This window comes from Eptesicus fuscus, chromosome 7 (assembly GCF_027574615.1).
Source record: "Eptesicus fuscus isolate TK198812 chromosome 7, DD_ASM_mEF_20220401, whole genome shotgun sequence".
Lineage (NCBI taxonomy): Eukaryota > Metazoa > Chordata > Mammalia > Chiroptera > Vespertilionidae > Eptesicus > Eptesicus fuscus.
In genome coordinates this window covers 77,275,659-77,289,124 of record NC_072479.1, presented here as the reverse complement: position 1 = coordinate 77,289,124, position 13,466 = coordinate 77,275,659, and the positions used below count along the sequence as shown (strand labels likewise).

The following is a 13,466-nucleotide window of genomic DNA, read 5'->3' as shown; positions in this document are numbered from 1 at the left end:
TGAATTAGAGTTAGTGCAATCCCCAGATCTGTGTCAGGAAATCTTGCTTGCCTCTTCTGATTTATGCCCAATGTCTCAACCCTCTTCGGACCATTTTAGTTGTGTTTCTGCTCTGGAAACTCCCAGAATATTTGCTATTAGCAGATATTTTTGTTAATTTACTGCGTAATATGGCAAAAGGGTTTGTGTTAATTCTGTGGATAAGAGCAATGCAGATTCATTGGGCCAAATAAAAGTTTTCATTACTTATTTTTGACAATGACTTACAAGGCAGCATGTGTGCAGTTGTGGGGTTCAGAGAGCAGTTCACCCCTTGGTCTCTAAGGTACTGTACCCCAAAATCCATATTTCTGACACAAGATTCATTTATTTAAAACTGAAATGGTGCCTCCAATTATATGGACATGTCCACAGGAACACAGTAGTCATGTGAACAATTGGGAGAAATGTTATTTCCTAATAGGAGTCATCTACTTAATTTATTCAGCCCTCCTACTGTGGCACATGTTCTTGGATTATAGCATTTATATTCAAGTAAACATTTTAATATTCTAATATTCCAATTATCCTAGTTCTAATGAAAACTCTCAATGTACTCAGAAGCACAGGAAGAGAGTAAACCTGACTGGTTTTAAGTTGTAAACCTGGGATTGTCTGGAGGTGTGCGTGTGTGTACGTGCACACACACATACCCACACAAACTTATTGACACATAAATACAATTGATAAAGAAGACAAATGACACAGAAGGGACTTTGGACTTCGACTTCTATCAGCTGATATGCCTGGAACTTTGGAATAAATCAACAACTTTCTTGCCAAAATTTACCTTAATTCATTAGAAATAGGAGCAAATCTTTTTTGGTTTAAAGGATAGTTCTGGTAATGAGACTAGACGGTAAATCTTGAAAATATTGTAATTCACAGAAAACAAAGAAAAGACATAGGAACAAAAGTATCATCGGGTAACAGAATAAACGGCAGATTGTGTGCTTCCTATTGAACTCTCAGCATTTTCTTTAGGTTTCTACAAGTAGAACTAGAATTCCTTTATATTCAGGTAGGTCTGACTGTCTTTTCCTGAGGGGGTTAAAGTAGTGGGTTGTGATTCAAACTAAACTAACTCATTCGGAATCTGGCTGCTGTTCCTTTCTAATTTTTCCTGACCTTCCCTTTCTTGGCAGTCTAAAGGCTCTAATATCTTGTATTCTGGCTATGAAAGCAGAACATATGGTTTGCTTGAAGATTCTTGTTAAACACTTGTCCATTAACCTGACAGTAGGAAGTGCTAAAGAGCAGAAACAGCAGTCAAATCAGACAGTCACCTCAAGTCCAAAGCAAACATACTTGCCCCCTAAAAAAAATACTTGATCTTCAAGTTTAGGAAAACCACATACAAAGGTAACTATTAACATTTTCCTTATGAATTTGGGGTCTTCTTTCATTAAGCTATTTCATCGTTAATTCTGTTATTCAGATATGAGTTATGTTCCTTAAGAGAAAACAGATTTAAACAAACAAATACAGAGGTTTTAAACAAAGATTTAGGATCTGGCCCAGATCTAGAAATAATGTTTTGGTTTTGTTACAAATTCTAACCAACACTTTATCTGTATCTGTCTTTATGTTACCTGTAGGTAATTCAGAAGACATTTTGCCCAGCCCCCGCAGCTATCTAGAAGGAATTTCTTATGAACAACCAATGTTTCTATCTAAAAAGTGTGAAATATAATTGTGTTCTGTTCTGAATAGTTTCTACATAATAACTAATATAGTGGCAAAGAATTTCTGTAAGTTAGTAAGAAATCATGACCACTACATCTTATGGTGGTAGGGGTGGGGGGAATAGGAGAGGTCCAAGATTCCATATCAATCTAAACCCATCCATCAACGACTCAGATTTTAACTTGGGTTCCTTATCAAATTCCTTTTACCATCTGCCCTCTCTGGTCTGTTGAGTTTTCAAAGAAAGCATGCATATGATAGGAATGCTTAATCAGCCAAAGTGAGATTCTTACGATAGCACAGATAAAACTCCTTTTTCTTTTTACAAACTAATATATAATTATTATTTTTAAAAGACTACAGACAACTCATCATTATCACTAAAGTAGCAGATCTGTACTGCAGATACACAGACTAGTCTGCAAACGAAGGCTGACCCTTGAACATCTCAGGGCTTAGGGGCGCCAACTCTCCACACAGTGGAAAAACTACATATAACTTTTGACTGCCCAAAAACGTGGCTACTAATAGCCTACTGTTGACTGGAGGAAGCCTTATTGATAACAGAAAGTCAATTAACATGCATTTTGTATATGCATTATATACTATACTCTTACAATAAAGTAAGTTAAAAAGAAAAAGAAAGTGCAATTAAGAAAATCATAAGGAAGAGAAAACACACAGCACTTATTTTAAAAAATTCACACATAGTGGATCCATGCAGTTCAAATGCGTTTTGTTCAAGAGTCAAATGTACATTCTCTTCCCTTCTTTTTTTCTGTCATTTTCCCCCTTTAATTTTTAATTCAATCTTTATTGTTGAAAGTATTACATATGTCCCCTTTTCCCCCACTGATCCTCTTTTCCCTTCTAAAACTTGTGTCTCTTCTATTTCCTACTCCAGTGATGGGCAACCTTTTGAGCTTGGTGTGTCAAACTTCGCCAAAAAACTGAGCATAACTCGGGTAGTGTGTCACTTTGAGGAAAAAACTAACTCCAAGACTCTAGTCGCAAATGTTTCATCCTCAGGAGCAGCAAATGTTTCATCCTCGGCATGCGGCCGCGTGTCATCAGAAATGGCTACGCGTGTCAGTGCTGACACGCGTGTCATAGGTTCGCCATCACTGTCCTACCCCATACTCCAGCTGGTTGGCTTTTGAATCACTCACCAGGGCAGGTACTGTTTCTATTCATTTATTCATCCATTCATCCATTCATCCAAAAGACTTTTGTTGACTGCATCTGCTAGTCACTGAATTATGGGATTTATTAAAATAATCCTAATATCCCCATGAAGAACTTATTCCTATTTTATAGATGAGGAACTGGGACTCAAATAAATGGATTAACTTTCCATATCAAGTCTATAAATGCCAATGCTTGTTCCTGTTCTCTACTTCATACAACACAAGGAGGCAAGAGATGATTAATTGCAGTTTTTTCATTTTGTGCTAACATGATCTTCTACAGACTTAAAACATAAAAAGTCGCCATCTCTTCCAGGTCTGTCGAGCTGAATGAAGGAAATGAGTACATTTGTTCACTTGTCAAATTTGCTCTTTTGGAAAAAAATTGTAGTTATACAAACATTTGCCACTCCATTAACTTATGTAATCTAGAGACTAATGAACACAGAATGAATTTTTGCTTTTTGGGCTATTTGTCTTGCCATTAGCTAAAAAATTATGACAAATTTTCTTTGCAACATAAACAAACCTGAGTTATTTTTAAAATCCAGAAAATGTGAAGTTAGTGCTGAATCTCAGTGGCAGACTAGTTTTTACAACTGTCTCCCTCTTTGCATCAGGCCTGTTCTCTGTTTGGTTTCCATTTCGAAATCATGAAATGAACGTACCGTTCTGACCTCTAGCCATCTGTTGGCAGCTGAGAGAAATAAGTAGGCAATGTTGTTTGTGTCCGTCAGTTCCAGCATACGTTGCTTAAATCTGGTTTCATGCCTGCAAAAAACAAAAATATTATAATGGTAGCCACACATCAGGAGAAATAATAAAAAACAGAAAAATCAGTCACACTTACTACTACACTATTTACTCAACAGAGTGACAAACCAATGAGATGAAATGACTAGTAAATGACTCCTACTTCAAAATCAAGGCCAGCTGCTACTGCTCTGGGGTATTCTCAGTAGAGATGGTGTGGTCCAGTGTTTCCTTCATTTCTCAGACCTTTGCTATGAAAAGGAATCTTTCTGATGACGAAGTGCTATTAATAATCATTTCATAAATTTCCACATCATTATTGTAGCCATGGAAACAAGGTATAACCTATGTTGCAAGGGCCTTACACAAATTAGAATGAGTTGTACAAAAATGTAAAATACCCTACCTATTTTTTATTGCATTCATTTTACTTTAAATATGTGTGTGTGTGTGTGTGTGTGTGTGTGTGTGTGTGTGTAATTTATTTCAGAGAGGGAGAGTGAGAGAGAGATATTTCTATAATTGATCAGCTGCCTCCTTCAGGTCTCCTCCTGGGGATCAAGCCCACAATCCAGGCATGTGCCCTGACCCTGTGCCCTGGCCTCCTGGTTCATAGGTTGATGCTCAACCACTAAGCCACACCAGCTGGGCTGTTTTACTTTTCCAAATAGCACAGTTAGAATTGGGTGGGAGGTGCTGGATGAGAACCACAAAAGATGGGAATCTATGCATTGGTAGCAAGCAAATATATACTCCTAAATTTCTCTTTTTGCCTGGTGTTTCTGGGAACCGAAAAATGAAAGTGGAATGACATAAAAAAGAAATAGGGTCTTTGGAGATGGATGATGTTTTTAGAAGAATTATATGATTTAAATAAGATATCTTATGCCTCAAAGTTCTAAACTATTTGTAAGGATGGTCATTGCATAGAAGGAACCCTTATTCTGTGGTGCTTACATGGTTCTATGACATATACAATTTAGATATTAATCCCTGGTCAAATTAAGGTCATTCTTGGTGAACAACATAATCAGACCAAATTCTGTGTAACTTGTGTTATTAAGGAAAATAAAAAAAAAATCTTATCCATTTGAACATATGAGCTACTCTCACAGCAGCTCAGGCTACATGGTAAGAAATCTTTTCTAAATCACAAAAATAGTCTCTTTTCATTTTTAAATTATTTCCCCTGAATAACAGAAACAACGGAAAGCTGGATAATATAATCAAAATAACTGATTTGAAGGTTGGAGGAAATGCCAAAGCAAAATGTGGCTTATTCACTCTCTGGGGCCATGGCTGATCTTACATAGATCTCCGGTCTACACATTGTGTTTGCAAGGAATGGCCAAATTTTATCTGACAGCCCGGCAGTGATTTCTGATTGATAAAAGACTGCCTGCCCCAAGTCCCCCCAAAGGTTCAAATCAATTTGTACAACTTTATAATAAACCATCACTATGTCGAAGAACGAAGAAGTCTGGGTGGGGTGTTCACTTGGCCCGTGAAACCATCCATACAGGCCAATATAAAGCAGATACTTGATATCTGTCCAACTGACCTGATCACTCCAATATGCCAAACCAGATAAATCAGATAATTGAGTCAGACAGTAACATCTGATCTAAAATAATCAAAGGATTCTGCAACCAGAGCCAAATAGTTACCTCACTTTGAGTTATGTAGCCTTGACCCAAATGCCAGGCACAGAGGACCTGTGCTGAACAGCAACACACTGGGACAGGACCAAGCTGTACTAGGAACACACCTACCCTCATGAGGGCCCTTTTAGAGATGAGTAGAGTGAATACTTAAAAGACAGGATGGTTCATGGGATCATAGAATTTACTGAGATAGTGAATATGAACTGTAAATAGACCTACCCACATAAAAGCCATTCTTTCTATACTTGCAAGGGTAGGCAAATTTTCATCCATTTATTCAGAAACATTTAGCAAGCACCAACACATTAGAACAGTGGTCGGCAAACCGCGGCTCGCGAGCCACATGCGGCTCTTTGGCCCCTTGAGTGTGGCTCTTCCACAAAATACCACGGCCTGGGCGAGTCTATTTTGAAGAAGTGGCGTTAGAAGAAGTTTAAGTTTAAAAAATGTGGCTCTCAAAAGAAATTTCAATCGTTGTACTGTTGATATTTGGCTCCGTTGACTAATGAGTTTGCCGACCACTGCATTAGAATATACATATGAACAAGGCATGACTTCGGCCCTTGGGGAATCCACTGTTTGTGGAGGAGGTAAATAAGGCATTAACAAGTAAGGACGGTGCAACACAGAAGCTAGTTATAAGGGTCCTACGTACAAAATGCTACATGAACATAAAAGAAGAGGATGATTTACACTGTCCAGAGGATCGGGATGCCGGGGAATGGGGTGGCGGGTGAGAGAGAAGAATTAAGCAAGGTTTCACGGAGGACGGTGAGAGTGGTTTGAGTGAAGTTTTAAGGGATGAGTTGAAATTTTCAGGTGAACAAGGGAGGACAAAGCATTTGAAGTAGAGGGGACAACATGGTCAAAGGCAAAGAAACTAAAAAAAAAAAAAACCTCAAAAGTCTCAGGGGCTCGAGGCAGGGTGCTCTCCCTAGAGCACTGTGGTGACAGAGAGATTAGAAGTGGGACCAGTTGGACTAACGCCAGTGGACTGCATTTGAGATGAACATCAAACACTTCATTCTGACAGTGTTTTGTCTGGGACTCTTCTCTTCCTTTAGTGTGGGGATATTGTTTCAGATACACTTTTAAAGATTTGTAAATGGACTTGGCAACAGTCTGAAGCAGCAGTGAGCGGGGAGGGGTGGAAATGCAGTGAACATTCTTTCTGTGTGTTTCTATTTGGCAAGAAACCCTCTGTTTTCCTAATGGAAACTTTGACACACTCAGTCTGTATCTTTTCATCCACATCCAGCTCATCTTCTGAACATTCTTAGACCTTTATTCTGTCAGACAAAAAAATAATAGGAAAGGTCACTGAAATCTCAGTCTAATTTAACTGTGATAGGTTCGTGGTGAAACTTCTTGAGGGAGTTGACTGCTGCATGTGAGTACACCACGAACTCTGAATGCAGGGGAGGAAAAGCAGTCTAATCAGGAAAGACTAACTTTCCAAAGGAGCTGAAGGCTCTGGGGACGCTGGGGAGCCTGAAAGAAGGAAGAAATGGATGGAAAACAATGTGTTTGATCCTTCGCCACAAGTACCAAACACAAAGATCCTACATGTGTATTCATGCGAACAGGACCATCCCCACATTTTAAAACCTCCTTTGGTTTAACAGTGCTGATATTTGTGGTATTCAATATTTATTTTTAAAATGAACACTGCAAGTTCTAAATCTGGACGAACAGGACGCAGGTACTTTTACACAAAAGTTGGGTTGTTCTTTGTTTTTGCCAGTCATAATTTAAGCCTTGAAGGTTAACAGGTACTATGTTTTGTTCTTCTAACAGCTACCTGGGATTTTTCTCATGTAGAATTAGGAATAGTCATGCTAAATTCTGCTCGTGTATCTATTAATGAAGGTATATGAAACACCTAAGCCTTGACTCTTGGTCAAGTTTTCTTTCATGCTAAACCTTCAAGATGCTTTACCTGATTCTAGTCCTCATCACTCTCAGAAAATAACCCCGCCTTGTTCTTCAGTGAGAAAATAGAGGCTGTTATATGCTGAACTCATCAACTTCTTGCCGATCTACCTACCATCTTGCCTAAATCCAGTCACTGCTTGCCCCCACCTACCGTGTTATCTGACCCATTTTCTTTGTGATATTTATCTGTGATGGAAATGAAAGGCTATCTCTTTGTAGTCTGTATATCTCCACAGCAAGAGCAGTACCTCACATGTATTCAATACTCAAATATAAATGAACTCAAAAGGACTTATTAGGTGAAAAATGTAATCTTTAATATGGTTAAATCTTTAATATGGTACTTATGACCACCATTGGTCAATGCTGGTACTATTAGTATATACATTTTGTCTTAATATCAACATCCAACATCAATAATAGTTTTGCCATCTCCAATAAAAGTCATTGCACACTCTGATGGGGAAAATATACTGAAAAACAACGCAAAAAATATGAATGCTTAATGATGGAACCTATTTATGTGGAAATTCTGTGGTACATGTTGTGGATGATTGTATGTTTATATTCTACTTTTGGACTCATATATATGTATTTCTTAGGTTAGAAAAATCTCTAATTGAAATCAATACACATTTTCACTTAAGGTTGCAGAAAGATATAATACTTTTAGATGTCAATTTTCTAGATTAAATGATGCCACCACCCTCTTTTATGACTTACTTGAACAGGAAAAACAGGGACAAGTTTTTTTTTTTTTTTGAGTGTTAAGTAAACACTCTTGATCAAAAGCTTGGATTATTACTCTGTTTACCAACATTAAAAGAAATTGATTAAGCCCAGCCCATCGATGGTTCTCTCTGATCATTGATATTTCTATCTTTCTCTCCCTCTCCCTTCCGTTCTCTAAAATTAATAAAAACATATTTCCAAAAGAAACTAAGTCCTAAATAACTTTGATATTATATTTCTTTTATTATTATTAATACACTTATTTTAACATTTTTGTTGTGTGCTTCTTTGCTAATCACTGGTTAAGGCTTTACATGCATTATATCAGTTAGTTCAATGATCCTAAGAAACTAAGTTGATTTCCCCATTTCACAAATGAGGAAACTGAGGTTAGGGAATTTAAAAGCTTGGTCTAAATCACACAGCTAGTATCTCTCAAATGTGGTGCTTCATTCTTTCTTTATTCTTGTTAAATTTCAGGTGCTTAAACTAACTCTGATTATTTATTACTTCATTTTCTTCTAGTATAAGAGAGCATTGTGCACACAGTGGACATCCAAAAAATGGTAGCAGGCATTAGTTATTTGTAGGTAAATATTTGTGATGATGCGGTCTTTTTTATCTGTGAGACTTAAAATCAATTAACAAAATGAAAACATGTTCACTCACCTAAATGCCCGAATGGTGGTGAGTCCTTCAGCTGTTTCCGAGAAGTGGCAAAGCAGAGGAAGCTGGGTACTATCATCAAGTTCCTGGAGGTCCCTAGAACAGAGAGAAGTGCAAAAATAAACTTCACATGTCTTCAGGGTCAAAGACCACCATGTTAATTCTAAATTAAGGTTATTATCTGTCATTGTAACTATTTTCCTTTAGTGTCCAATTAACAAAAATTTCAGCAGCTTACAGTCTAAAGGGGAAGAGAAAGATGGGTATATAATGAATATTAGTCCAAGCTAAATATAACGTGTTGTACAAAAATATCAGCTTTGTATAACAGCTAAAGTAAACTCCTATGGGAACACAGAGGAATGAGCAATTAATCTATACATAGGAGATGGGTAATTTTTTTCAGGAGGTTGAATTTAGGCCAAACCTCAAGCATAAGGAGGGTTTTAACCAAATAGACAATGGAAGAAAAGAGCAAGCACAGAAGATTAAAGAACCTGGCAAGTTCAATCTGGCTGGTGCCCAGAATCCTTTGGGGATATTGTAGTGGGAAAAGGCTGTATAAAAAATGGGTGGGACTAGATTATAGAGGAGCCTGGGTAGGCTGGAAAAATCACTGTTGACTAGAAATAAAGTGATCAGAGCTGTGCTTAAGCAACAGAAGTTGGGAGACAAGTAAAGGATGAAAGACAATGTGTGAATTAGGTAGTCTATTTAAGAGATGTTTTCAAAGTTCTAAATTAGTGGGATGCTGGTTAGGTTTAAAATTGGGGAGTCCTATAAGTCAATCTAATACACACACACACACACACACACACACACACACACACTCTCTCTCTCTCTCTCTCTCTCTCTCTCTCTCTCTCTCTCTCTAGAGGCCCAGTGTACGAATTCGTGCACCAGTGGGGGGTCCCTCAGTCTGGCATGAGGGATAGGACCAAAACTAGCTCTCCAATATCCCCCAAGGGCTCCTGGATTGTGAGAGGGTGCAGGCCAGGCTGAGGGACCCCACTAGTGCACATTCAGGGCTGGGGAGGGACAAGGGAGGTTGGCCAGCTGGGGAGGGGTCGTGAGAGGGCTTCAGGGCATGTCCAGCCCATCTTGCTTAGTCCCGATTGGGCCAGACCCCAGCAGCAAGCTAACCTACCAGTTAGAGTGTCTGCCTCCCGGTGGCCAGTGCACATCATAGTGAACAGTTGAGTGACCTTAGCATATCATTAGCATATTATGCTTTGATTGGTTGAACAGCCGACCAGATGACCAGACACTTAGTATATTAGGCTTTTATTATACAGGAGATATATATATATATATATATATGGCAGTCAATGCATGCTTGGTGGACAAATGACTGAATTAGACCCTTTTCATAATGATGAACAATCATGACAACTTTTTTTTAAAACCACATAAGCTAGCATATCTACAAGATAAGCTGAGTTGTACCACATGTTTCAAAACATTCCTGTCTCTTCTTTTCAGCCTCTTTTTTTGCACTTCTCTAGGTCTTTGGGTGGAGAGAAGTAGAGTAGCAGCATTGACATTCACCTGTCAGAGTCAACTGAACTGATTACACTATTACACAATCTTCGAAAATCAATGCACGCCATTCCGGGTTGTCTGTTTAGTCCCACAAACAAATGCAAAGTCTTTCTTGAGTTTCTAAAATGGATTTTCTCACTTTAGAAAGTGCAGATGTGGGGAAAGGAAGGAAGAGGGGAGGAGAATGAATAAAAAGGAATGTAAATAATCTGCTATGTTTAAACATAAAACTAAGTGGCTATTTGTAATTTTGACACAAGCAACAGGTGGTCACTACATTGAGGTTAGTAGTGAAGAAAAAAATTAGGAAGGAGGAACTTTTGTTTATAGGACTGCATTTTGTGAATAAATGTGAGAGTACAGTTTGGTCTTGTCATCTTGTAGGAAGGAAACACTTACAGAGCTAACTATACATTAGGTCTTTGATTTTAGACATTCAAAATGTTGTGGTATCTCCTGTAGTGCATCCCCCATTCGAATTATCCTTGGTGTTTACAAAATAGTCTGTTATGCTGCCTGAGCTACTCAACATGGGTGAGTCCTGCAGAGCCTTGGCACCTAGGAGGGTCTTTCATATCTATGAGACTTAAAATCATGTGGTCATACTTGCTATCTTTCAGAGGATTTCAAATAAGAGTGATTTATAATCCATTATCAATGTTAGTTCTTTAAAAATGATCATCTTTCTATATTTTAGACACTACCAATGCTAACAGGTTATTCCCACTCACAATGAATAGAATTCACAATTCAAATGAATGGACTAGGACCATTTGCTTAGACTCTGTACTCAATGTGTATTGCTAAGGGCTGAAAAATAAGTATGTGACTAAAGTTAAGTTATGACTGTTTAATTTAGTGGTGAGAAGGTAAGGATAGATTTGGAAACAGCTGGCAGAAATGAAGTAACTAAACTTTTTTGCCCCTCCATCAAAGTGGCATGAACAACACCACCAGGGACAAAAGGAAGGATGAATTTGATGAGTAGCCTCTCTCTTTTGGTCTGAATTTGCTATAAGAAAAGGGGATGAGGTTGAAACTGAAAAAAAAAAAAAAAACCCTCTAGATTTAATACAGATCTCTAACATTTGAAGGACTCTAATTCATACCCCTCAAGGAGAAACTATATATTTTTTAAATTAAGAAATGTTGTATGATGTTTTCAGAGGATCCCAACTATATTTTTGCCTTTTCTTATCATTCCTGATTTCTTTTTACATTTCCCTGCCTCAAGTTCTACGAAATATGCTTAGTTTACTGAATAAACTCAATGTCTTCCTTCCTCTTTCAGCACTTAATATGTTGTGTCTTCCCCCAAAACTGTTTCATAGCAGTTTCTTGTCATGTTGTTCTCTTCATTGGCCCCATGGCTCACACAATTATTTGCAACACAGTAAATGCTTAATAAATGTTGAAATAATCTGATTATTGCAATGATATAACATTTACTGAACTATTTATAGCAGGGCTCCAAAGTTAAACTGGACATTTCAAAACAACTGGTACTATATTTCATTTCGCCATTCAATATCTCAGCAAATGACAAATCCCATATTAATAGAATAATTTAAAATCCTTGGCTATCATTTATTTGGCTGGATACTCAAGTGCATCTATATATATATATAAAAGCCTAATATGCAAATTGTCCCCTCAGGAGTTCAACCAGGAGACCAGGAGTTCAATCACTCACTATGATGTGCACTGACCACCAGGGGGTGGCACAGAACAAGGAAGGCCCCAGTCGGCAGCTGGCAGCCAGAGAAGGGAGGCCCTGGTCGGCAGCCAGAGGGCCCCATTGGCCCTGATCACCAGCCAAGCCCTAGGGACCCTACCCGTGCACAAATTTCATGCACTGGGCCTCTAGTCCTATCTAATAAAAGAGTAATATGCAAATTAACCGTCACTCTGCTACACCCACCAGCCACGCCCACAAGCCATGCCCACCAGCCAATCAGGAGCGAGTATGCAAATTAACACAACCAAGATGGCTGCGGCCACAGAGAGAGCAGGAGGGAGGCTTGGGTTTCCCCGGCGATGGAGGAAGCCAAGCTTTCCGCATTCCCTGGCCGGCCCCAGGCCTCTGCTTAAGGCTACACAGTTTCAATTATAGAAGACACATAAATCTCACCAGAAATGGCAGCAGCCATGGAGATGGAGAGAGCAGGAGGCTAGGGTTGCCCCCGGTGGTGGAGGAAGCCAAGCTTCTGCAGCCCTGGCCTGCCTTGGCCTCTGCTCCAGGCTACAAAGTTTCAATTATAGAAGACACATAAATCCCAACAGAAATGGCTGCTGCCACAGAGCAAGCAGGAGGCTTGGCTCAGCTCCAGGCTACAAAGTTTCAATTATAGAAGATAAATATATCCCAGATACAAGGGCCTCCAGTTGGGTCACCGGAGGGCATGGCCAGCCTGCAAACCACCACAGGCCCCTCGCCTAGGCTGCCCCACACCCCAAGGGAACCCCCACCCTGATCTGGGACACCCTTTAGGGCAAACCAGCTGGCCCCCACCCATGCACCAGGCCTCTATCCTATCTAATAAAAGAGTAATATGCAGATTGACCATCACTCCAACACACAAGACAGCTGCCCCCATGTGGTCAAAGATCCTGCCCTCATGTGGACACAAGATGGCCACCACAAGATGGCCAGCAGGAGAGGGCAGTTGAGAGGGACAAGCCTGCAAGGGAGGGCAGTTGTAGGCGATCAGGCCAGCAGGGGAGGGCAGTTGGGAGGGACCAGGCCTGCAAGGGAGAGCAATTGAGGGCGATCAAGCCTGAAGGGGAGGGCAGTTAGGGGTGACCAGGCCGGCAGAGGAGGGAAGTTGGGGGCAAACAGGCTGGCAGGGGAGTGGCTAGGGGTTGATCAGGCTGGCAGGCAGAAATGGTTAGGGGCAATCAGGAAGGCAGACAGGTGAGCAGTTGGGAGCCAGCAGTCCTGGATTGTGAGAGGGATGTCTGACTGCCCATTTAGGCCCGATCCCACCAGTATCGGGTCTAAATGGCAGTCGGTCATCCCTCGAGGGGTCCCAGATTGGAGAGGGTGCAGGCTGGGCTGAGGGACACCCCCCCACCCCCATTCATGAATTTCGTGCACCGGGCCTCTAGTGTTAAATAATCCAATCTGAAAGTTTCCAATCTCTTAATGTTACAGCATTGAAGATTATCTACTTTTATAGACATCACTCTGTTTTATTTCTTTAATCTTTTTTTTATTTGTACTGTATTGTTTTACAGAATGTTTTTTAAGCATTTTTAATTA

The 13,466-nt window shown here is 39.7% G+C and overlaps 1 protein-coding gene across 2 annotated transcripts in view; it reads right to left on the bottom strand.

Moving 5' to 3' along the window:
* ABCC9 (ATP binding cassette subfamily C member 9) overlaps positions 1 to 13,466 on the bottom strand; it is a 120,287-nt gene that overhangs the window by 22,801 nt on the left and 84,020 nt on the right. For both annotated transcript variants that reach the window (XM_054719223.1, XM_054719224.1), the window contains 2 exons: positions 8,666 to 8,758; positions 3,581 to 3,683 (listed from right to left, as the gene is read on the bottom strand). In XM_054719223.1, coding sequence (XP_054575198.1) covers positions 3,581 to 3,683; positions 8,666 to 8,758 — 196 coding nt within the window. The remainder of the gene's footprint in view (positions 1 to 3,580; positions 3,684 to 8,665; positions 8,759 to 13,466) is intronic.